Source organism: Podarcis tiliguerta, assembly GCF_965153285.1.
Source record: "Podarcis tiliguerta genome assembly, chromosome: 6".
Taxonomy (NCBI): Eukaryota; Metazoa; Chordata; class Lepidosauria; order Squamata; family Lacertidae; genus Podarcis; species Podarcis tiliguerta.
The window spans coordinates 85,467,352-85,492,799 of record NC_139539.1 but is presented as its reverse complement, the minus strand read 5'-3'; the positions used below and the strand labels follow the sequence as shown (position 1 = coordinate 85,492,799).

General features: G+C 44.8%; 1 protein-coding gene across 4 annotated transcripts in view; it reads left to right on the top strand.

Moving 5' to 3' along the window:
• Nucleotides 1–25,448, top strand: part of HMCN1 (hemicentin 1) — a 298,745-nt gene that overhangs the window by 69,765 nt on the left and 203,532 nt on the right. For all 4 annotated transcript variants that reach the window (XR_014512480.1, XM_083445251.1, XM_083445252.1 and 1 more), the window contains 6 exons: nt 46–152; nt 9,237–9,357; nt 9,701–9,964; nt 10,960–11,104; nt 15,957–16,078; nt 20,103–20,378. Coding sequence is in view for 3 of the 4 variants with exons in the window: in XM_083445251.1 (XP_083301377.1) it covers nt 46–152; nt 9,237–9,357; nt 9,701–9,964; nt 10,960–11,104; nt 15,957–16,078; nt 20,103–20,378 (1,035 nt within the window). In the remaining variant the exon portion in view is untranslated. The remainder of the gene's footprint in view (nt 1–45; nt 153–9,236; nt 9,358–9,700; nt 9,965–10,959; nt 11,105–15,956; nt 16,079–20,102; nt 20,379–25,448) is intronic.

The following is a 25,448-nucleotide window of genomic DNA, read 5'->3' as shown; positions in this document are numbered from 1 at the left end:
TGACTTAAAAATAAAATGCTTATTCTTTATTTGCCTGTGTTGTAGGTAAGCCCATAAAGAAAGGATCTGGCTTGAATGAGTTGCTGAATATTGAAAATTCTGCAACAGTAGTGAACATAAAAGAACCAGCGCCCGGAACATGGACAATTAAGGTGATTTTCCTGTAGAAAAGACGCAGTCAATTTCCTTCATGCATTCCTTTTAATACAAAAGCTGTGTTAACAGAGTTCCTGCAGTAACATTTGATCACACACAATCCTTATAATTTTGGATCAAGTCCTCTTTCTTCTCTCCCACAATGGTTTGGGACCTTATGCTAAAATTGGCTCTTTATAACTGTTGGTTTTGGGGATTCACTGTCCCCCTAAGTCCATTATTGGTAAGAGAAAATTGAGTGGAGGCAGGATCCAGTCAAAGCAAGGAAGATCTTACCTGGCCAGTATGGCCATTCCTTTGAGATATATACATACCTTAGTTCTTAAATCCAGGTCACAGGCATACCCTATTCATACACGAAATATGCCCTTTAAGACAGGATTTGAGGTGAAAATACCGTATTTTTCGCCCTATAGGACACACTTTTCCCCCTCCAAAAATGAAGGGGAAATGTGTGAGCGTCCTACGGGGCGAATGCAGGCTTTTGTTGAAGCCCTGAGAGTGAGAGGGGTCGGTGCGCACCGACCCCTCTCGCTCTCCAGGCTTCAGGAAGCTCTCCGCAAGCCTTGGGAGCCCGTGGGAGTTCCCGTCGGGCTCCCTAGGCTTGCGGATAGTAGCCTGCATCTCAAAGCCTGGGGCGCACTGCACAGCGCGCCCCGGGCTTCGGTTTGGAGGCTGGCAGCGGGGAGAAGCGCGCTAGATGTTTTGGGACTACAGTTCCCACCATCCCTGACCACTAGTCCTGTTAGCCAGGGATCATGGGAGTTGTAGTCCCAAAACATCTGGAGGGGCAAGGTTGCCTATGCCTTCTCTCGCATGGAGGATTGGTTTCTTCTGATTTTTGAACCTTTGCACAGCTAAAGTCATTATGGCCTGACTCTAAAGAGTAGTAGCCAGCCCACAGTTGGCTGCTTTCTTTGCAGACAGCCCCACAGTAGTTGGGATCAAAGCTGTCACGACACTCGCATGTCTGGCAAGGAAAACAGGAGATTAAATTTAAGGAAATGAAGCCCTGGGGTGGGAATTTTGATTCTGTGCCTTGTAGTTTCTTTGGGACGGGGGTGGAAGTGTAAGTGTGGCCTGTCACCACCCCAAGGAAGCAGAAGAAATGTGCATATGAAGCAAATCCTCGTATAACTTGCAAATGTGATGTCCTCTGCTGCGTACTTCTGAACAGCAGGAAGTCCTCTCCAGACGATAGTTGTGGCTAGTGCCGAGGTTCCAAAAGGGAGGTACAAGCATGACAGAATTATTCCACACGCCATTGCTGTCTTGTGCTCTTAGGATTGTGCAGCTCCCCAAGCCAACTCTTCTAAGCTATAATTACTTAAAGGCTTCTGTTGGTGAGCTAGGCCTCCTGACATCCCCCTCTTCCCACATACATCAGTCTTCCTGTAGGAAACACTCCTTTAAACATCACAGCCAGCTCTGCAATACAATAAATGGTGGATCTGGAGGATCTCAAATGTTTGGGTTTCTCAGAAGGAAAGGAGGGGGGAAATGAGCTTCTCTGGAGTAAGTGAAAACACAGCACAGATGGGCAGCCAGGTTGATGAGGATTTACTGTACCCGCCCTACATCTGGAAGACAAGTATGGGCTGCATGTTTGCATATCCTGCCCTCCCACCTTAACTGTGGCCAGATGTCAGCACCAGCACTAAACACAGTTAAGTCTAACCCGGTTCCTCATATGTAGCAGATTTAGAATCCTAGTTAAGTGATAGTTAACTATATTAAACTGGGGCAGGTGTATTTCCAAAGTATAAAGGTCAGATAGTGTGATGGGTTGTAATCGACTCGCCTCCGCTGAGCATCAAGGTGAAAGTGGGTCCACGTTCTTACCTGGGAGGGCTGCAAGATGGCAGTAGGGATATGGGTGGTGTTGTGGTCTAAACCACTGAGCCTCTTGGGCTTGCCAGTTGGAAGGTCAGTGGTTTGAATCCCCGTGACGGGGTGAGCTCCTGTTGCTCTGTCCCAGCTTCTGCCAACCTAGCAGTTCAAAAGCCAGTGCAAGTAGATAAATAGGTACTGCTGCGGCGGGAAGGTAAATGGCATTTCCGTGCGCTCTGGCTTCCGTCACAGTGTCCCGTTGCGCCAGAAGTGGTTTAGTCCTGCTGGCCACATGACCCGGAAAGCTGTCTGTGGTCAAACGCCGGCTCCCTTGGCCTGAAAGCCAGATAAGCGCCACAACCCTATAGTCTCCTTTGACTGGACTTAAACAGCCAGGAATCCTTTACCTTTACTTATTTAGAGGCAGGAGATAACTGTGCTGGCATCCATCTGTCTCAGGACAGGAGGAGTGTTTCCTGGAAGGGAGAATTTGCCATGGAAATGAGAGGAATCACATGATCTCACAACCCACTATCAGCCAGTTAATCATAGTTAGGAACACACTGGTTCTACATCGGCTCCAAAAAGAAAGAAAGAGGAGAGCAAGATAAATCAGATTTGTAATCTGTATAAAATCAGCATCAAAAGGTGGGGACTTGGCAATAGTTATTCACAAGCTTGGGGTGATTTAAGAGAGCATTGGCACCCTCTGCTAGCTGTACTCCAGCTGCTGACCTTAAGAACCCTGGAATGGAGAATAGTGAGTCTGTACAGCAGCCTCGGGACACGGGTGGCGCTATGGGTTAAACCACAGAGCCTAGGACTTGCTGATCAGAAGGTCGGCGGTTTGAATCCCCGCGACGGGGTGAGCTCCCGTTGCTGGGTCCCTGCTCCTGCCAACCTAGCAGTTCGAAAGCACATCAAAGTGCAAGTAGATAAATAGGTACTGCTCTGGCAGTAAGGTAAACGGCGTTTCCGTGCGCTGCTCTGGTTCGCCAGAAGCAGCTTAGTCATGCTGGCCACATGACCCGGAAGCTGTACGCCGGCTCCCTCGGCCAATAAAGCGAAATGAGCACCGCAACCCCAGAGTCAGCCACAACTGGACCTAATGGTCAGGGGTCCCTTTACCTTCACCTGACCCTGTAGCTGGAGTCAGTCAGCATAACACCCTCCCAGGCCAGGTGGGAAAAGGCCTACAAGGCAAGGAACAGGTCTTCCAGGACTCACAGCCAAGATGACAAACTTTCCAAAGGCCTGATTCCTGTGCTTCAGAAAGTCACACAAGCAGTAAAGCTTGACTTAGTGAAATTCCGAAATTATTGGTGTAGGAACAGAAGAATGAGATGTGAGAGCCATGCAGGTAAGATGCAACAACCAACTAAAACCTTTTTGCATGCTAAGTTTCGCACGCTAACCTTTTTGCACACTAAGCTCTAAGCTCAGACCGCATGACTCTCATGAGTCATTACTGAGTTCCTATACCAATATTAGGAACTTTCACCACTGTAACAAAGCCAGGTTTTACTACCTGTGCTTTCTGACTGATGTATGGAACAGCACATGAACCTGACCTTTGAAGAGTTTGTAAGTAAACCATTTTTAACTTACCAGATGTGTGGTCTTTTTACTATGCTAAGGGAAGAAGGAAGTTTTGGAAGGAACTCACAAGGGCATATTTTAAAGATCTATCAAACTACTTGGATGCATATTTTGTGATTTTAACCAAGGAGTGCTTTCCCGAGACCTGGATTTTGGCATCAAGGAATTATCCTTTTATATATTTATTTTTTGCTTGCCACCAACAGGGGAAAGATGCAATTCCATATGAGCTCAAAGGGCAAACAAAGCAAAGCAGAAAGGCCTTACTGTCTTCTTGTTGGAAGAAACCTTCAGGCCAGTCAGGTTTAAATGGACCGTTTGTTTAAGGATAGAAAGAAAAGTGGGGGGAAAGAATTGAATCTGAAATAAACAGGAAGTATTTGCAGTTATTGGCTACAGTCCCACACATAGTAATGTGGCTAAATCTCCCACTGATTTGAGTGAGAGTGATGCAGTTGTAACTGTGTGCAGGATTGCAACCATTGTGAATAAGAGAATTCTCTGCTGAATGTTGTATTTATTCAGAAGGTGACTGTGATAGTGATTGTTGCTATTCACACACAGTTTCAGCCGATTAAGTGAAAAGTCACGATAATACAAGACAGAATCAACCCAGCTTAATGAGTTACACCCTTTGAAGTCTCCACGAAATATAAAGCCATCTGTAGCTATAGTAACTTATAAACAAAATATAATACTTTCTTAAAACTAAACAGCACACTAAGCCAGACTGCGGTTTCATATATTACAAAAAATGCATGAAATCCAGTGTATATGAGACCTTTTAATTTAATTTTTGGAAGAATAAAATTCCTATGACTTTAATTGCTTCTTGTACATTAATTGAAAGAGTTTTTCTTTCGTTATAAGGGGTGGGTGGATGTTGCTTATTCGTAAAAATGCTGACCAGCGTTTTTAGGCCTTGTGGATAGAAATCTGAATGGATATAGTTTTAAACTCTCTTGTCTGTTGCAATCAAGTTCATGCTAAACCAAAATTAGCATGAGGTAAGGTAACCTAACATTTCTCACATGAGGTCTGAATAGCTAATACCTGTATCCAATGTTTCGACATTGCCTCAATTCGGTCTCCGCACAAGCCCTGGTTTAAAAAAAGCTCAACTGTGGTTTGGTGTGACATCAACAAGCCATAATTGTTGTTGTTGAAGAGTCGTTTAGTTGTGTCCAACTCTTCATGACTCCATGGACCAGAGCACGCCAGGCACTCCTGTCTTCCACTGCCTCCCACAGTTTGGTCAAACTCATGTTCGTAGCTTCAAGAACACTGTCCAACCATCTCGTTCTCTGTCGTCCCCTTTTCCTTGTGCCCTCAATCTTTCCCAACATTAGGGTCTTTTCCAGGGAGTCTTCTCTTCTCATGAGGTGGCCAAAGTATTGGAGCCTCAGCTTCAGGATCTGTCCTTCCAGTGAGCACTCAGGGCTGATTTCCTTCAGAATGGATAGGTCTGATCTTCTTGCAGTCCATGGGACTCTCAAGAGTCTCCTCCAGCACCTGGAGCAGGAACCAGCAAGCCACTCTAGTATCCCTGCCAAGAACACCATAATTAGAGCTGCATTTAATATGAGGTCTCCCATTTTAGGTAGCACAGTTTCGCTTACCATCTCAAAGATTCTGCTAATTTTTATCTTCTACTGCTACCCTGTACTAGGGATGCTTAAGTTTGTAACATAGGAGTATTGGCCAGTTTTCAAGCACTTGGGAACGCCTAGTGAGTTTTCAATATTGCCACTCAAACTGCCGACCATACTTCCCCTCCTCTGCTTTGTATCACAAACTGCTTTTGAGAGGACTCCCTGTTTCAAAAGTGGCTTACTTTACCTCATGGGTTTTTAGAAAATGAAGGTTAAAAGTCCCCACACACCCCACCCCACCAGGCATGTGGAAAAACTTGTGTAGCTCTTTGGGATCCCAGCAATTACACAGAGCACGTTAAGTTTGCATTAAAGCTCTGAAATCAACTGATGAAGAAGAAAAGGAAATTTACTTAAAACGTTTAATCCCATTATAAATTTCCTATGCAGATGTTGTATAAAACTGTAAAAAGGGATCTGTTGTCACTGCTGCCTTTGCCCAACTAACACTTAACAGCTAATTATCACATGATAACAGGAGTCTTTTTGGCACTCTCTTAAAAGAAAAGAAAAGAAAAGAAAAGAAATAATGTTCTTTAATCCATTGATCTCGACAGCAGCTGGCCTATGCCAGAAAACCCTCTGGGTGGTGATTTTACAGAGGTGAAAGGCTAAGCAATAGAAATAAATATGGCATTTCCAATAAAGACAGACTGATTTGTCAGGGTGCCTAGAGGGAGTGAAATGCCTAAGCAGTAGTTTTATGGAAAACAACTGTTTCTTTTAATATTTGCTGAGCATCGTTTTTGCTAGACAAAACAACTGAACATATTAATTTCTTTTTCTAACTTGATGTGATTTAATAATACAGTGATCGGGGCTTCTTCCACATGTTAGGACTAGATCGGGATTTGAGGCTTCAAAATTAATCCTAGTATAGCCAGGAGTCCTTCTCTTGCAGTTAGTGGATGGTCTGGTTTATAAGTCATGCTAAGCCAAACCATGACTTAGCATGAGTGTGCAAGTAATCCGGCTCCTTGGACAGAGATTGTGTCTGTTCTGCACCTCTCTGTTTGTTTTGCTGCTGAGTATTCTGCTCTGGTCAGACCTCACCTGGAGTACTGTGTCCAGTTCTGGGCACCACAATTCAAGAAGGACACTGACAAACTGGAACGTGTCCAGAGGAGGGCAACCAAAATGGTCAAAGGCCTGGAAACGATGCCTTATGAGGAACGGCTAAGGGAGCTGGGCATGTTTAGCCTAGAGAAGAGGAGATTAAGGGGTGATATGATAGCCATGTTCAAATATATAAAAGGATGTCACATAGAGGAGGGAGAAAGGTTGTTTTCTGCTGCTCCAGAGAAGTGGACACGGAGCAATGGATCCAAACTACAAGAAAGAAGATTCCACCTCAACATTAGGAAGAACTTCCTGACAGTAAGAGCTGTTCGACAGTGGAATTTGCTGCCAAGGAGTGTGGTGGAGTCTCCTTCTTTGGAGGTCTTTAGGCAGAGGCTTGACAACCATATGTCAGGAGTGCTCTGATGGTGTTTCCTGCTTGGCAGGGGGTTGGACTCGATGGCCCTTGTGGTCTCTTCCAACTCTATGATTCTATGATTCTATGCTGAGCTGAGCTGTGGCTCCGTTTCAAGTGCTGTATGAACCCAGCCTTGTGGTTCAGCTCTCTCCAGACTAGCCACACATGGTCAACCAAGCTTTGCTAAGCCAAGCCATAGTTTAGTTCAGCATAATTCAGTAGCAAAACAATGTGAGAGGAGTGGTTGTGATCCAGTGTGGTGTAGTGGTTAAAAGCGGCAGTCTCGTAATCTGGTGAACCGGGTTCTTGTCTCGGCTCCTCCACATGCAGCTGCTGGGTGACCTTGGGCCAGTCACACTTCTCTGAAGTCTCTCAGCCCCACTCACCTCACAGAGTGTTTGTTGTGGGGGAGGAAGGGAAAGGAGAATGTTAGCCACTTTGAGACTCCTTAAAGGGAGTGAAAGGCTTGATATCAAATCCAAACTCTTCTTCTTCTTCTTCTTCTTCTTCTTCTTCTTCTTCTTCTTCTTCTTCTTCTTCTTCCTCCCACCTGGGATCTTGCAATATATGTGCTAAGCTCTTGTTTGCCTCAGCATGATGTGATAAGCAGGCCAGGACGTGTGACTTTCCCCCTACTCCCTTATAGGAAGGACGTTGAGCAGTTGGGGGAGTGGTGTAGGAAAAACAACTTACTCCTTAACTTAAAGAAAACCAAAGAGATCATTGTGGACTTTAGGAAATGTAAACTGAATATTCAGCCACTTATTATTGAGGAGAAGTGCGTGGAACAGGTCTCGGTGTTTCGATTTCTGGGAATGGAGTTGAGAGATGGCCTAAATTGGGGAGAAAACAGCAAAGACCTGGTGAAGAGAGCACAGCAGAGGTTATATTTTCTGAGAATCCTCCGGAAAAAACAATCTCTCAAAGGACCTGTTGATGGCATTTTACCATTGCACTGTGGAGAGTGTATTAACTTATAGTCTGTGTGTGTGTGGTTTGGGAGCTGCACGGTCAGGGGAAAAACAATGCTGTCCAGGGTTGTAAAGACCGTGGAGAGAATAATTGGGTGCACTCTTCCCACCTTGGATCAAATCTATGCTTCCAGGTGCCATAAGAAAGCTGCAGAGATGATCTCTTTCAGCTTCTGCCTTCTGGAAGAAGGTACAGAGTTATAAAGACTAGGACTAGCCTCCTGAGAAACAGTTTCTATCCAAATGCGATTTTGGTTTTAAACGCAGTGTAAGGAGTCTCTAGGGGACGCGGGTGGCGCTGTGGGTTAAAGCCTCAGTGCCTAGGGCTTGCCGATCGAAAGGTCGGCGGTTCGAATCCCCGTGGCGGGGTGCGCTCCCGCTGTTCGGTCCCAGCGCCTGCCAACCTAGCAGTTTGAAAGCACCCCTGGGTGCAAGTAGATAAATAGGGACCGCTTACTAGCGGGAAGGTAAACGGCGTTTCCGTGTGCGGCTCTGGCTCGCCAGAGCAGCGATGTCACGCTGGCCACGTGACCCGGAAGTGTCTTCGGACAGCGCTGGCCCTTGGCCTCTTTAAGTGAGATGGGCGCATAACCCTAGAGTCTGTCAAGACTGGCCCGTACGGGCAGGGGTACCTTTACCTTTTTAAGGAGTCTCTATGGGAGTATATTGTATTTCAAAACGGGGTTTCAGAGTTTTTAGGGGGCTAACCAGGTTGGGATAGCTGGGATAGCAGGCTTGTTGGTTTTGAATGTCTTATAGATTTTTTTTCAATTTCGTTGGGACAATGACAATAAAGATTATCGTATCGTATGGTTTTGTATGGTATCGTGTGTGAGGCGCTGTCTGAAGGGACTAGGAGCTTAGCCCCTCACCAGCCTGATACAGCCATGTCACCACTGCCCATCCTTTTCATCGAGCCCCTGGCCAGCTCCTTTTGAATGGGAACCAATCTTTGCTCCCATCTACAGTGTGAGACCACCATCTTATTACTCAAAATGCAGTGCCCCCGGCCTGTAGATCTAAAAACAAAACAAATAACCAAGCTATGAGCCTATGATATGTATAGAACTATAAAATGTATAGATTTCATAAATCTATAGGCTGGGGCATTGCATTTTGGCCGTTGCAAATATAAGCTGATCTTGGGAGGGCGATAAGTGGTTTTGCTGCTGTCACTGGGCTGCAGCAGCAGAAAAACTACTTCATGGTAACAGAGCGCTCTCTCTCTCTCTCTCTCTCTCTCTCTCTCTCTGTGTGTGTGTGTGTTTGGTACCGTAAGTAGCATCATGTTGAGGACCTCATGGTCAGGCCCTGGTAACCAATGCACTTTGAATTCCCGATAGCCTTTAGTCTTTTATTTTTCGTGTATGTTTCTTGCAGTCCTGCCTTTACCTTGTTAAGACAGAAATTGTCTCCATTATTTCACGGAGACATTGATTGCACAGTAGGATCGCAGCCCTAACACAAAACAGATTCATCGAATACCAGCTCTTGGGGACTGAAAAACTTCCAATGCTGATCACAATGAAATGTTTTGCAATATTTTCTCAGACATCAAGTAGCGGGCGGCATTCTGTTCGTATCACCGGTCTCAGTACTATTGACTTCCGGGCTGGGTTTTCTAGAAGTCCAACATTAGATTTCAAAATGACTTCCAGCAGACCAGTGCAAGGTTAGTAGTTCACATTTGAATCCTATTTACCTTTTCGGATTCGTCTCCTGTCTAAGGGATAATTAAACAATATCCTCCCTGCCTCTCCCCCACTTGTGTAAAACACTCAGCGCCTAAATGATGCTGACTTCTGCTAATATGTGCTTGGTCCTTGTTTTTCCCCCAAAGGTTGTTATGCTGTTTCTGATTGTATTTTGTATGTAGCCAAGGTATTTGCTCTCTAGCTGCTATACGCTGCCCTGGGATCTAGTGAAGGGCGGCCGATAAACCCCCTTCAAAAAATCAACACAACTGAGTAAATGCGAACAATATTGGAATGTTTGTATTTGCATTTTGTCCATAGGGATACCTACCTACATTCTGCTAAATACTACCGGGATCCATATTCCTGCTAGAGTGGACCGACTAGAATTGCTAAGCATCACTGGAGAACTTCTGAAGACCGTTCCGGTGAAATATTTCCCTGACAGGAAACCTTATGGAATCTGGAACATTTCTGAGTTTATTCCACCAAACGAAGCCTTTTTTCTTAAAATTACTGGTTATGACAAAGACGATTACCTTTTCCAGAGAGTCTCAAGCGTTTCGTTTTCTAACATTATTCCTGGTAATTATATATATATTTTTAAAAAAGTTTTGTTCCCTATTTGAATTATCTTTCTCTATTTAGGGGATGATTTGGGGTGGGGCGAGGTTGTCCAAAGCCCTTCCACACACCCAGTCCCCATGACACACAAAATTGCTGTTTTAGCAGTCATTTTAAGGTGGGGAGTAGCAATGCCCTAAACAGGTGAGAGTACCGTATTTTTCGCTCTATAGGACGCACCGGACGACAAGACGCACCTAGTTTTTAGAGGGGGAAATCAAGCGGGGGAATTATTTTTCCCCCAGCCCCAAAGAGCAGTGGACAGGCTGCATGCAGCCTGTCCGCTTCTCCCAGAGCTTCTCGGGGCTGCGGGGGAAGTCCGGGTCCCCCCCCCCAGCCCCAAAGAGCGCAGCCTCTCCCGGCTGGAGAGGCTGCGCAAGGCTAAAGAGGAAGCCAAGGCAGCAAGCGGGATGGATCGCACTAGCTGCCTTGGCTTCTTTAGCCTTGAGCAGCCTCTCCCAGCTGGAGAGGCTGCACGCGGCTATGGCAATTCCCCCACCTCCCACAAAAGCCCACAGGAGCCGCGCACCCTTTAAGGAGCGTGTGGCTCCTGTGGGCTTTTCTACGAGGAGGGAGAAGGGACTGACAGGCCGCGTCAGTCCCTTCTCCCTCCTAGGAAAAAGCCCGCAAGAGACACGTGGAGCTTGTGTGCGGTTCTTGGGGGCTTTTCCCGCCTGCCTCCCCCCTGCATTCGCTCCATAGGACGCACAGACTTTCCCCCTTAGTTTCTAAGAGGGAAAAAGTGTGTCCTATGGAGCGAAAAATACGGTACCTCATATTTGTGAACATAGTTGCAGGGTCACTGGCGATAACCCACAATTCCCCCAGCCTCACCTGCACCTCTTTCCACCTCATCCCCATCCTTCTGTGTTCTGCCCCAACCCCCACCCTATGATCTGCTGTTGTCTGTTAGAGTTGCAAGAATTGTAATTTTAATTTTTTTGCTTTTGTTCTAGATGCTCCCAAAGTAAGCATGCCCAAGAAAACCCCAGGATACTACCTGCAGCCAGGTCACATTCCTTGCCACGTAGCCAGCCTCATACCATTTACTGTGTATTTTAGCAGAAATGGGATGAAGCTGGGAATGGAACGGTTTTTCAAGTAAGTAGCCATTTCTCAATTTCGTTGTGCAACAACGGGGTTTCATCCAAATAAATTATAATAATAATAAAAAAAATTTATATACCGCCCTGTTATAAAGATATATCACAGTGGTTTTACAACAATATAAAAACATAAAACCAAACATGAAATCCTAAAAGTTAAAAACAAATTAAAAGCAGAGTGAAATTAAAACCAAACATCAATAGACCACTGAGGGGGGATGTATACACTTGTTGGAGCAGAAGGATTTTCAGCAGGCATTTAAAAGTTGACACAGAGGGACCCTACAGCTAGACATTTTGAAAACCTGTGGGGTAATATATTTCTTTAAAAGCTAGTGTGTGCTTTGAGTAACAGTGATGGTGGTGATGGTGATTGAAATTTCAATAGGGTGATGATTGAATTTCAGTAGGGACAAACATAAGATTCTATAACTTAAAAGGTAATGGAACCCCTGACCATTAGGTCCAGTCATGACTGACTCGGGTTGCGGCGCTCATCTGGCTTTATTGACCGAGGGAGCTGGTGTACAGCTTCCGGGTCATGTGGCCAGCATGACTAAGCCGCTTCTGGCGAACCATAGCAGTGCGCGGAAACACCGTTTACCTTCCTGCTGGAGCGGTACCTATTTATCTACTTGCACTTTGACGTGCTTTCGAACTGCTAGGTTGGCAGGAGCAGGGACCGAGCAACGGGAGCTCACCCCGTCGCGGGGATTCGAACTGCCGACCTTCTGATCAGCAAGTCCTAGGCTCTGTGGTTTAACCCACAGCACCAATTTAGGCAGCAATAATAACAAGCTGCACAAACACAAGATCGGGGATGCCTTGGTTGCCAGTAGTACATGCGAAAAGGATCTAGGGGTCTTAGTAGACCACAAGCTGAACATGAGTCAACAGTGTGATGTAGCAGCAAAAAAAAAGCTAATTCTATTCTAGGCTGCATCAACAGAAGTCTAGTGTCCAGATGAAGAAATGTAATAGTACCACTCGATTCTGCCTTGGTCAGACCACACCTGCAGTACTGGGTCCAGTTCTGGGCACCACAATTTAAGAAGGATATTGACAAGCTGGAACATGTGCAGAGGAGGGCAACCAAACAGAAGAATAGCAGGAATGAAAACCTGTTATGTAGTAGTTTTTTCTACTTCCAAAATGTAGAAAGTGTGTGGCCCACATTCTTTTGAGGGTATCATTCTGTTTGGCAAGCTGACATGCTTGTGCTGAGGGAACATTTGTAATAGTGTGACATAGAATTCCACCCTATATAATTAATCAATTAGCAGGCTGGATTCCTGTAATGCTGTCCTGTAAACTGCTGTCAGCTTTATCACATAATCTTTTTCATGAAGTTCCATTAAGTCATTGCAAGCACATACTTCACCAGTTCAGTAATTCGGGTCTCAAACTTTAATGACCAAATTGCTTGTTTTTTCTCTTAATTTCCCCCATATCTTGTTACATGACTGTGGAGCAGAGCAGAATATGTTGATGCTTTCACAAAATAATCTTCAAGCCAAGGGTTACTGACTAAGAGCTGCATCTTAAGTAATGAGATTTACATTGGCTTTTCTCCTGTTGCATGGAGAGCTTGCAGTTACGTATGTGTTTTAAAAGGATTGATCAAGTTCCATAGTATACTAGTCTCCCTTGATTTAGGATGAAGGCAGACATAACATTTTAATAGTGTGGGCACAGTGAGCCCTTTACAAAGTTTATAACACGTGTAAAATACTGTGGGCAGCGGTTAGATATACTGTAGTAACCATGTAATGTTGTGCTGGATATTAAATTTAGCATGACTGAGCTTTACTTTCGCAATGCCCCAAAGTGGGATGGCTTGATAATATTTAAATGATGTCTTTAAATTTTGGCAATGGTTTCTCAGCTATCATCAATGTAGCTGTAACACTGCAGTGGTACCTCGGTTTATGAACTTAATCCGTTCCGGAAGTCTGTTCTTAAACTGAAACCATTCTTAAACCAAGGCACGCTTTCCCTAATGAGGCCTCCTGCCAGCGGTACCCTTCCACCATTTGGATTCCATTCTTAGACCGAGGTAAAGTTTGCAAACCAGGACACTAGTTCCTGTTTTGCGGAGCTTGTAAACCGAATCGTTGGTAAACAGGGCTGTTCTTAAACCGAGGTACCACTGTACATTGAAAACTTCAAAAAGTTTTCAGCTGGAGCAGAATAAATGCCATGCATAACTGCTAACCAGTGTGCCAGTGTGGTGTAGTGGTTAAGAGCGATAGACTCGTAATCTGGTGAACCGGGTTCGCGTCTCCGCTCCTCCACATGCAGCTGCTGGGTGACCTTGGGCCAGTCACACTTCCTTGAAGTCTCTCAGCCCCACTCACCTCACAGAGTGTTTGTTGTGGGGGAGGAAGGGAAAGGAGATTGTTAGCCGCTTTGAGACTCCTTCAAGTAGTGATAAAGCAGGATATCAAATCCAAACTCTTCTAACCAGCATTTTAGCGCAAATGATTAGCACAGCATCCGATGATCACACTTTGTATTGGTATAATTATATATTACCCATGCTGCAAACTGAGTGCATTGTAATGCCATCATCATTTCTTGAATTTGGTTTTCCTTCTTTGCATTGTAGCCCAAACTGTTTTATTCTGTGAAGGAAGCTTTGCATTTTTCTCTCTGTGCGGTTATCGTGGGTCACTTTGTGACAGGGGTTTAACTGTGGGTGGAAGCTTAGGACTATGGTTCAGGGATGCCTTCAGGATTTCCTCATGTATGTGGATTGGGGGCCATGCATGAGAGCGTGCATACAATTTATTGGCAGAAACTGATTCTTCACAGAAATTTTGGGGCATGGGCATTCAGATTTTGGCTTATATCTTTTGATGCTTTTTTTTTTTTAAAAAAATGGAAGCTAAGAGTTCGGGTCCCCAGCTGGCCTTGCTCCACTTCCCAATCCAACCTTTTCTCCCCATCAGTTGGCTACAGAGGTGCAGTATTTCTCAAACATGGGTCCCCAGCTGTTGCTAGCCTACAACTCCCACCATCCCCAGCTAGCAGAACCCAGTGGTCTGGGATTATGGGAGTTACAGTCCAACAACAGCTGGGAACCCAATTTGGAGAAATATTGGTAGTGTAATAATAATATCATAATATATAATAATTTGGGATGCGGGTGGCACTGTGGGTTAAACCACAGAGCCTAGGACTTGCCGATCAGAAGGTCGGCGGTTTGAATCCCTGCGACGGGGTGAGCTCCCGTTTCTCGGTCCCTGCTCCTGCCAACCTAGCAGTTTGAAAGCATGTCAAAGTGCAAGTAGATAAATAGTGGGAAGGTAAACGGCATTTCCGTGCACTGCTCTGGTTCTCCAGAAGTGGCTTAGTCATGCTGGCCACATGACCCAGAAGCTGTATGCCAGCTCCCTCGGCCAATAAAGCGAGATGAGCGCCGCAACCCCAGAGTCGTCCACGACTGGACCTAATGGTCAGGGATCCTTTACCTTTTATACTTTAAGAGGTGGGGGAAGTAGATAAATAGATACCGCTCCGGCGGGAAGGCAAACGGCATTTCTGTGTGCTGCTCTGGTTCGCCAGAAGCGGCTTAGTCATGCTGGCCACATGACCCGGAAGCTGTCTGCGGACAAACGCCGGCTCCCTCAGCCTATAGAGTGAGATGAGCACACAACCCCAGAGTCGGTCATGACTGGACCTAATGGTCAGGGGTACCTTTACCTTTACCTATATAATAATTTATTATTTGTATCCCGCCCATCTGGCTGGGTTTCCCCAGCCACTCTGTGTGGCTTCCAACAAAGATTAAAAATACGTCATGTAGAACTGGCAAACAGGATGGAGCCACTGGGCTGTCCTAAGCCTTGAGTATAAATACCAGGATCTGGTCTATAGACCGGAAACTCTACTTGTATCTGGTCTATAGAGCAGTAGCTTCTCCTGTTGTTCTCTGGCTTCAGTCTCCAGTTCCTCCTGGACTAGTTTAGGGTACAGATACCCACAGCCACAGCTCAACATTGTAACTGCAGTGGGGAAGGGATGGAGGTTTATAAACTACAGCCTAACTTCTTTATCCTTCATTGCAAATCATTTATACGGGATGGAATTCTATATTGTGCTGTGATGAACAAGAATGCCAGTTTGCCAGACAGAACCACCCCCACTGTAATGATCTCTGGCAGGCAAGCCAACCCCGATAAGAAGTAATGACTCTCTGGCAGTTTTATGTACGTTTATTTACAAAAAAAAAAAACAAAACATCCAGAGCATGGCTTCTTGCCTGTTTGCATTTATGATAGTTGGTCAGTCTGAATCTTCACCCTCCCGCAGCAGGAAGGATGCCAAACTCCCACCTTTCCTCTCTTTCCCTTCCATTGCCCTCTGATCTTATCCAGTCGCCTAGAACGGGAATCGAGAGGCTGTTCTGCCCCCTCCCCACTTCCACTCTACAAAGACTCAGACCTCTGCTTATCTACTGATTGTCTAGCAACTCTCTGGCTGCCGTCCAACTCTTCCTCTCCTTGAGATCTAACTGAGTTTTCCCTGGGAAGGGGGGGTCGAACTATCCTTTCTCGACTCTGTCAGCCATCTCTCGTCTGCAGAGTTGGTCCCTCGGTCACTTAGTTCAGTTTCTGAGTCTAACTCTTCCCCTGTGCTCTGGAGGGCCACGTTCCTGACACCCAATCATCTCCCTCTGTGCTGGTCTGGGATTCTCCCAATCCTGCAAAGACAATTTCAAGGGGCAAGTGAGAGGAGCAGGGGAAGTCCCATTGCCTGCGTGGAAGACCCTACACTGGGCTTCCACTGACAGGGCTCATTAGGTGAATCCCAGTGTTGTTTATTATTATTATTATTTATTACAGAGACTCTGCTAATGTGAACTGGGAGATCGCTAAGGTGTCTCTGCCGGATGAGGGTTACTACGAATGCATTGCCAGCAGCAGCGCAGGAACTGGCCGTGCACAGACATTTCTGGACGTGTCAGGTTAGTGACGTTTACTATCTCATTCCAGAGGGATCCATTTCACTCCCGATTTGTGGAGATTTGATTCTGCAAAACAAACCTGATGACATTTTAATGAATTCCAGGTTGTGTAGCGAATATGCAACCCAACAAAAGATAAAGGACTGCTTGGACGACTGTGTAATTAACTTAACGAAATTCACTGCTGCGGGATGCAGCCATGGCCACTGTCTTAGACCGCCTTTGAAAAATAGAATTAGGCAAATTGTAAGAACACAAGGAAATCCCTGCTGGATCAGGCCAGGAGGCAGAACTGTGAGGGGAGGTCTCCAGCTAATTAATTCCCACCCCCTGATATAAAACTCAGCCAGTTCCTTCGGAATCCTGCTTATATACAGTGGTACCTTGGTTTACGAACTTAATTCGTTCCGGAAGTCCGTTCTTAAACTGAAACTGTTCTTAAACCAAGGTGCGCTTTCCCTAATGAGGCTTCCCGCCGCCGGTGCCCTTCCACTGTTCAGCTTCCATTCATTAGACCGAGGTAAAGTTCGCAAACTGGGACACTACTTCTGGTTTTGCGGAGTTCATAAACCGAATCGTTCATAAAGGGAGCTGTTCTTAAACCTAGATACAACTGTACAGTGGTACCTCGGGTTACAGACGCTTCAGGTTACAGACTCCGCTAACCCAGAAATAGTACCTCGGGTTAAGAACTTTGCTTCAGGATGAGAACAGAAATTGTGCAGCGGTGGCGTGGTGGCAGCAGGAGGCCCCATTAGCTAAAGTGGTGCTTCAGGTTAAGAACAGTTTCAGGTTAAGAACGGACCTCCAGAATGAATTAAGTTCTTAATCCGAGGTACTACTGTATTTACATTTAGCCTCTCTGCTGCAGGAGCACTATCCGTGGTCCTGAAATCCACACCTTAATCTCTCTCCAAGGTGCTGACATTTATTTATTTATTGCCTCCCTTTGCTTGAGCAATCACCTCTCCTAGGTGGTGGGCATCTCTGCAGATCACAACATAAATTGATCGTTATGAAAACTTCACCCCCCACAGGAACTTGCAAAGGCAATAGCTGTTAGCTCTGTTAGCTGAACTTCCCTCCATATGTTCAGAGGCGTGATGCTTCTGAACACCGGTTGTTGAGGACCTAAGGTATACTTATTTTAGATGGCTGTTTCAGATCACATGTGATAATTCCTCCAGAGCAGCTGTTTCTTTGGCCACCTTAACGGGGATCCTTGTCTGGGATGAAGTTGAAATCTTCATGTAAGGATGACATCAACGGGTGCCTGTCCTGCCACATGCATTATACTCATTGACAGGAAATAGATTGAGAAACCATTTCTTGGCTCAATAAAATCTGGTTCTCCTGCTGGACTTCTTTGGTATGGTAACTTCCCTGTTTGAGAACCAGAACCTGCCTGTTTGCTGGAAGGTACAGTAATTGTTTGCAGGAATATCCACTCAGTCAACATTCAGAAGTTTAACCACTTCAGTGAACCATATATCGATGAAGGCTATTTTTTTACCCTTGCATATAATTCCAAATACATTAAATGAATATCACTATAAATAAGGATGCTGTCTAGACAGCATCTTAAAAAGCAGAGACATCACCTTGCCAAGAAAGGTCCGTATAGTTACAGCTATGGTTTTCCCAGTAGTGATGTATGGAAGTGAGAGCTGGACCATAAAGAAGGCTGATCGCTGAAGAATGGATGGTTTTGAATTGTGGTGCTGGAGGAGACTCTTGAGAGTCCCATGGACTGCAAGAAGATCAAACCTCTTCATTCTTAAGGAAATCAGCCCTGAGTGCTCACTGGAAGGACAGATCCTGAAGCTAAGACTCAAATACTTTGGCCACCTCATGAGAAGAGAAGACTCCCTGGAAAAGACCCTGATGTTGGGAAAGATTGAGGGCACAAGGAGAAGGGGATGACAGAGGACGAGGTGGTTGGACAGTGTTCTCGAAGCTACCAGCATGAGTTTGACCAAACTGTGGGAGGCAGTGGAAGACAGGAGTGCCTGGCGTGCTCTGGTCCATGGGGTCATGAAGAGTCGGACACGACTAAACAACAGCAACAAATAAATAAGGAGGTGTTCTGAAAGCAACCATAGGATTGAGGCTTTCATTATATGATATACAATTTCTCAACCGACAAAGAAAATAAGTTTAACAGTTAAAAAAACCCACATTGACTCCAAATATAATAGTCAAAGAGGCAAGGTCAACTCAATATTGTTCAACGGGAGTTTTAACATATGGTCGAAATGTCTATAAATGTCTCGGAAGAATTCCGAGTCAAAGGAACTCTGTTATGCAAAGATAAATGTGGACTTGTAAGTCAGTGCTGGCATGAACATTCCTGTGTCCTTACAGGCTCTGTTTAGTTTTAGGAACTGTAAATCTTTCTAAAGGCAACTCATAAGAAAGAATGAATGTGAAATAATAAAGTTTTTACAGATTTTTTTGTTTTGTTTTCATAACTAAAACAAGAAACCAAGAGCTAGATATATACCCTTGCCACTCTCCCAGGATAATCTTCCCAACTTAACATTTTATATTTTATTGGACTCTCTGACACAGTGGGTCAGAAATTATTCTTGCCCTTAATTATGTGAAATGGCTGAAATCCAGTCAACATTCCTCCATGGCAGAAACAACAAAAATTTGAAGCATTTATTCCCCAACCCTTGCAATATTAAAGCTGAAAATGTCGTATGGCTTGTTAACTCATGTACTTTTACTACCTATGGCAGCGTGCTCTGAATGTGAGGAAGATTTGCCTGGAAGTGAGCTGTGCTATTCATAAAAATGTAAAGTGTAGTTGAAAATGATTTCCAAATCGTGCTCTGAGGAAATATAAAACTGTGTCAAGAATGCTGGCTCTGGTCTCCAAATAATGTATGCCCATTGATAAAGCGGATATTTAGAGAGGGAAATGCTGTTTTATTTGCACAGCATGTTAAGAGCTTTTCTAACATTCCTAATTTGAGGGTTGGAAATGAGATGGGAGAAGAATTTGTTGTTGATGGGGGAAGGAGGGGTGGGGGAGGACATCAATAGAGGAATAGGACTAAAAATCTAAGATAGAAAACCTTCATCCATCATTAAATCCAGGATGTGGGGATGTGGAGCTCATATTCTGAATTTTTTAAATATATCCCTGTAACGAGAATGGCAAGAAACCATTCTTGTTACAGGGAATAACAAATAAGGGAAACGCTTGCAAAAATCCTTTTCTGCACAAGGGCTTGGTTTTTATTCCATGTGGGGTACCAACAAAATGAAGATCTGTTCTCAAACAATTATACTCTCGCTGGATCCATTTGCGTGGAGCCCTGTTCCATGGTATGCTTAGTCTACTTTATAATCCATCCTTAAGAACTGCACTACAATTAATAATAATAATAATAATAATAATAATAATAATAATAATAATTTATTAAAGTGGTACCTCTAGTTACGAACTTAATTCGTGCTGGAGTTCCGTACTTTACCTGAAACTGTTCTTAACTAGAGGCATGCTTTTGCTAATGGGGCCTCTTGCTGCCGCTGCGCCGCCAGCACACGATTTCCGTTCTCATCCTGGGACAAAGATCTCAACTCGAGGTTACTCTTCCAGGTTAGCGGCATTTGTAACTTGAAGCGTTTGCAACCTGAGGCATTTGTAACTCCAGGTACCACTGTACTTATACCCCACCCATCTGGCTGGGTTTCCCCAGCCACATGAACATGTTGGGATGAAAAATAACCCTGTTTCCCCCTGAACAAGTAATCACTGTATTTTTCTGTGTATAACACGCCCCCGTATATAAGACGCTCCCTATTTTGGGGGACTCAAAATTAAGACAAGGGGGGAGATTGCCCCCATATATAAGACTCCTCCCTTTTAACATTATTTTAAAGTAAAAAAAAAACAAAAAACCCTAATCTTATACATGGAAAAGTATGCTAATCACTGCTTTGCCTTTTCTTTCCTGGTGTGTTGAACTTGTGAAAAATTTTCCCCTATTTGTTCTTGTTTTACTCTTTGCAGAACCGCCACCTATCGTACAGGTTCCTAATAATGTTACCGTCACTCCTGGAAATCGAGCCGTGTTGACATGCTTAACCGTGAGCACAGTGCGCTACAATCTCACTTGGCACAGAAACAACAGAGACCTCAAGCTGCTTGAGCCCTCCAGAGTCCGAATGATGAGCAACCTCTCACTGGAAGTCAAGGCGGTCAAACTCTCGGATGCCGGCGAGTACAGTTGCTTGGCTTCCAACGAAGGTGGCTCCACTGTGGCTTCTGTCTTCCTTACAGTGCAAGGTAAAAGGAAAATGTTCTCCTCTCCCCCCATTTTTGAAAAAAAGACAACGTACCACTTCTTTGCCTGATTTTGGAATGCACTCCCCAGAGAAGCTTGCCTGGTGCCATCATGACGTGCCTTTAGACCCCAGGCAAAAACATTCCTCTTTACCCAGGCCTACGGCTGTTAATTGAGGGGTGCGGGTGGCGCTGTGGGTTAAACCAAGAGCCTAGGACCTGCCGATCGAAAGGCCGGCGGTTCGAATCCCTGCGGCGGGGTAAGCTCCCGTCATTCGGTCTCAGCTCCTGCCTACCTAGCAGTTCGAAAGCACCCCTAAGTGCAAGTAGATAAATAGGGACCGCTTTCTAGCGCCGGCTCCTGGCCTCTTGAGCGAGATGAGCACGCAACCCTAGAGTTGGACACGACTGGCCCTGTTGGGCAGGGGTACCTTTACCTTTACAGCTGTTAATTAGGACGTGGGTGGCACTGTTGTCTAAACCACAGAGCCTAGGACTTGCCTGTCAGAAGGTTGGTGGTTCAAATCCACGCAACAGGGTGAGCTCCCATTGCTTGGTCCCTGCTCCTGCCAACCTAGCAGTTTGAAAGCACATCAAAGTACAAGTAGATAAATAGGTACCGCTCCAGCGGGAAGGTAAACAGCGTTTCAGTGCACTGTTCTGGTTCGCCAGAAGTGGCTTAGTCATGCTGGCCACATGACCCGGAAGCTGTACGTCGGCTCCCTCGGCCAATAAAGCGAGATGAGCGTTGCAACCCCAGAGTCGGTCACGACTGGACCTAATGGTCAGGGGTCCTTTTACTTTTACCTTATGGCTATTAAATAATCTGTGGCCTGTGAAAGTGTGGGGAAGAAGGCTGTTATTAACTATTTTATTACTTGTCTGTCTGTCAGTATTTTTATTATTATTTTTTTATTATTGATGTTTTGCAATGTGTTTCTAATGCCCTGAGAACATTTGACAAAGGGTGGTATATAAATCAAATTAATAATAATAATAATAATTTTCCCACTTTCTTTTGATGTTTATTTTTCTGCCTCTGCAGCACTGTGGCTTTTTGTGTGATTTGATAAGCTCAGATAGTGTTTTTCTGCATTCCTCCAACTTATATGTGCGATTTTAAAAATCTTATGTATATTCTATCTTTCTACTTTTCCCCCAAGCGCTGATGGCGATATTCAAAGTATAGACATTCACAGCCTTCTCTTTTAAAAATATAAAGTAGTTGTGCTTTAGTTGTGATTCCTGCATTGCAGGGGATTGGACCAGATGACCCTGTAAGTCCTTTCGAACTCTGTAATTCTATGATTCTGTAAAATGGAGGCTTCCATTCTCTTGAGGTGATTATGTAGGATTCACTGTGGGTAGCTTTTAAAAATATGATGGAGTGTAGGACAATCTTTGTAATTCAGTTCTGTTTCCCCCCCATTTACTGCGCGTTCATTCTGCCCTTGCTCCAAGAAGTTGTCTGCTTTTATCAGTTTTATTTTAACAAAATGAAAAGGCTCAGAAATCAAAATAGGACACAGCTGCCTTTTTCAGTGGGAAGCTTGAAAGGAATTTTAAAAGAATAATATTTGGCTATAAAAAGGGACGAGCTTGACAGCAGAGCCCTTCTTATTAACTGAAAGGGAGTTCGTCAGGGGAGAAGCGAATATTTTGCCAAGACTGCATACTTTACAGCTTTTTGTTCAATACCTGCATTTTCCGTTCCTTTCGTGTTCCCATCCTTTATAGGAGCAGGAACAGCCCTTACTCATTTAAAAGCTGCTGTCCTGATATACAAACCCACTCCTAAATTAGTGGCTCTACAAAGATGTCTGGAGGCCCTGTGGTTGCTAATTATTGTTCACAGCAGGCTTCAATGGTGATCATTAAGTGCCTTTTTGAAGTTTGCCTCTTCCACAGGAAATGCAGGATTGTGGAGGAAGAGGCAAAGACCAAGGGATCCTGCTAATCCTTCTAGTAAACATTCTCTTCTGGGATCAATTACTTACCTATGCAAAAGAGCAAGGAAAAAACCGAAACAAAATATATACCCACTGTTAAAACAGCTAGTTGTGGGTGTCGTTTGGAGAGAGGGATGGAGGGACACCAGCCATCCTGCTATTATTTCAGGCCATACATAATTATGCTTCATAAGCACCTACATCGCTGGCCAGTTGTGTACGCTAAGTGTCTAGTACAGATGTTTTCAACCTTTTTGAGTCCAGGGCTCCCTTGACCAACTACATTCTGTTGTAAACAAAAATTGCCCTTTTCCCTTATGGGGTATCCAAGAGCCCATATAGAGTCCCTACATTAGGTTCCCTATTGGTAGGAGAAAATAACAGAGGCCAACCAGAGAATATTGAGAAGAAAGCAGCTAGTAAGCCTGATTTTTATTGATCTGTTGCAACAGGGTGCTCCCCTCACCCGCAGGAGAAAGGAGGAACCCAGAAAAATGGCACGCAAGGCCTTATAAAGACTTTTGAAATTGCCACCCTGTAGATCAAGACCACCCCCAGAAACATCATACATATATCACAGAAGGGGTGTAATGTAAGACCACCCCCCAGATACATCATACCTACATCACAGAAAGGCAGTCTAAAACAGAAATTTTGAATGTTGTTTTTCTCTGATCGTTGTTTATCTCCTGTCTGGCAGGTTACTTGATTGGATTTCCTGGGGAGCCTAGCCAGTCTTTTGTAATGATAAATACTTAGTTCCTGGGCCAGGTCACAAGCTCACACCCTATTCATATCTTAAATGTGCCCTTAAGACAGGATTTGTGAGGAAAGAGACAATGGGAGGTTTCCCACTTTGACCTTGCAGAGAAGACATTTGCTCAGTTTAGGAATGAAAATGGATCCAGGTCGGTCTTCCTGTGCTGATCTATGTACGTGCTTGGTTGGCACACTTATGAACATTACCATATATCTAAGAGCATAAAATTCCTATCGCAATTCTTTCTGCGGCACCCCTGCGGGGCTCAGGAGCCCAGTTATGTCATCCTTGCCTGCACAGCTGGCAGCCTCTCGGCCTTTTTCAAACACCCTCCCTCGTGAAGTGTTCACTCAGCCCCCTCTTCTCTCCCCTCTCCTTGGGAGTCCTCTGGGCAGCCATAGCTTCCACCCTGGTCTCTGAGCTGCCACCCCGACCCAAAGAGAGGTGCCTTCTCACATTGCCCCACAGGGGCCTGGCAAGCACCCCCTGGCCAGCCCCAGAGGCGCCATTCGCCTGGGGAGCCTATAGCCAGGGCTGCTACAACAAACAGCTGTGCAGGCTCTTGGGAGGCAGAGACGAGAGAGGGAAGGAAAGAGGGACAGAGGCCAGGAAGAAGAAGAAGAGTTTGGATTTGATATCCCGCTTTATCACTACCCGAAGGAGTCTCAAAGTGGCTAACATTCTCCTTTCCCTTCCTCCCCCACAACAAACACTCTGTGAGGTGAGTGGGGCTGAGAGACTTCAAAGAGGTGTGACTGGCCCAAGGTCACCCAGCAGCTGCATGCAGATCCGAGACGCGAACCCGGTTCACCAGATTACGAGTTTATCGCTCTTATCACTCTTAACCACTACACCACACTGGCTCTCTCCTGCAGCATTTCTGACCATCATCATTCAAGGCACCCCAGGTTGAAAACCGCTGGTCTAGTGGGATCTGTAACCAAATGGATTTCTGTGCTGCATGTGCAAAATCATAAAACCCCATTGCTTCATGAAGGGTACATTTTGTCTGGTGATGACATAAAAAGCGTGCAAGTTACAGGGAACCAGGCAGAGGGCCTTCTCGGTAGTGGCACCCGCCTTGTGGAACGTCCTTCTGTCAGATGTCAAAGAAATAAACAACTACCAGACTTTTAGAAGACATCTGAAGGGTGCCCTGTTTAGGGAAGCTTTTAATGTTTGATGCATTACTGGATTTTAATATTTTGTTGGAAGCCACCCAGAGTGGCTGGGGAAGCCCAGCCAGATGGGCGGGGTATAAATAATAAATTATGATTATATTATTATAGTTGTAAGATAGGAAATCACAACAAATGATCTTAAGTAGCGGGACAAAGAGCAGGAGGGGCACAGCGGCGAGGCTGACGCAGTGCAAACACGCTGGCGGAGCCAATTTGGTGCTGCTGTCGCCTTTGCACCATGCTGACCTTGCTGCCACATCCCTCCTCTCTTTATCCCAGTGCTGACTTCACCTTTAATGGAACTTACAGTGCAATGCTATGTATTCAGAAGCGAGTCCCACTGAGTTCAGTGAGGTAAGCATGCATAGGATTCCAGGCCTTAGTGTGGTTAAGCATTATTAAACTGAACAGAAGTGTAGCATGGAGTTAGACCTCACTTGAACTCCTGACTGTAAATTCTGCTTTAGCTATACTGCGCATGGAATCTTTCTAAATGTGTTTGCCTTGCTTCTGCTAACGAATGAAGCCTGAATATTGCAACAAAACACTTAACATTGAGCTACAGAAAATCCAGTACATATTGATGAAGTATGATCCAAGGTAATATGTGCCAGACAACGTTTTCCCGTTGGAAAATGTACTGCGTGTGTTTATGTAAATACACTTTTTTCCTAGGAATTGGTTCAACAAGGTTCCATTCCAGGAACAAAGCAGAAATAAATAAGGAGGGAATGTATTGTATCTGCCTAATTCTGCCCTTTTGGATCTCCTTCAAGCAAACGGTGGAATTTTAAAAAACCACACGAATCAAAATGAAAATTCTGTGTTGATCTTCTTGTAATTCTTGTACTATATGCAATCCTAGTACTAAATGTATCATGGATTTCAGTTTTAACTATCGGTTTTCAGGGAACAAAATGGATGATAAATAACTTCTACTAATCACATACCTCAAGGCCTCACAAGATATCAGAACCGTTAGTCTATGCCAAAATTCTGCTCCAAAACAATTTCATTTTTATCAGGGTGGACCCTATGCTCCAAATGGGTACATTCCGTTCTCAAGTAGTACATAGAGTGTGCTTAACCTTCATCCAAAATTGGGGGGAAAATAACACTAACATTTTTGGGGGTGTATTTTATACCCCAACAAGATCTAAAATGTATTGGGGTGGTGGGTTTA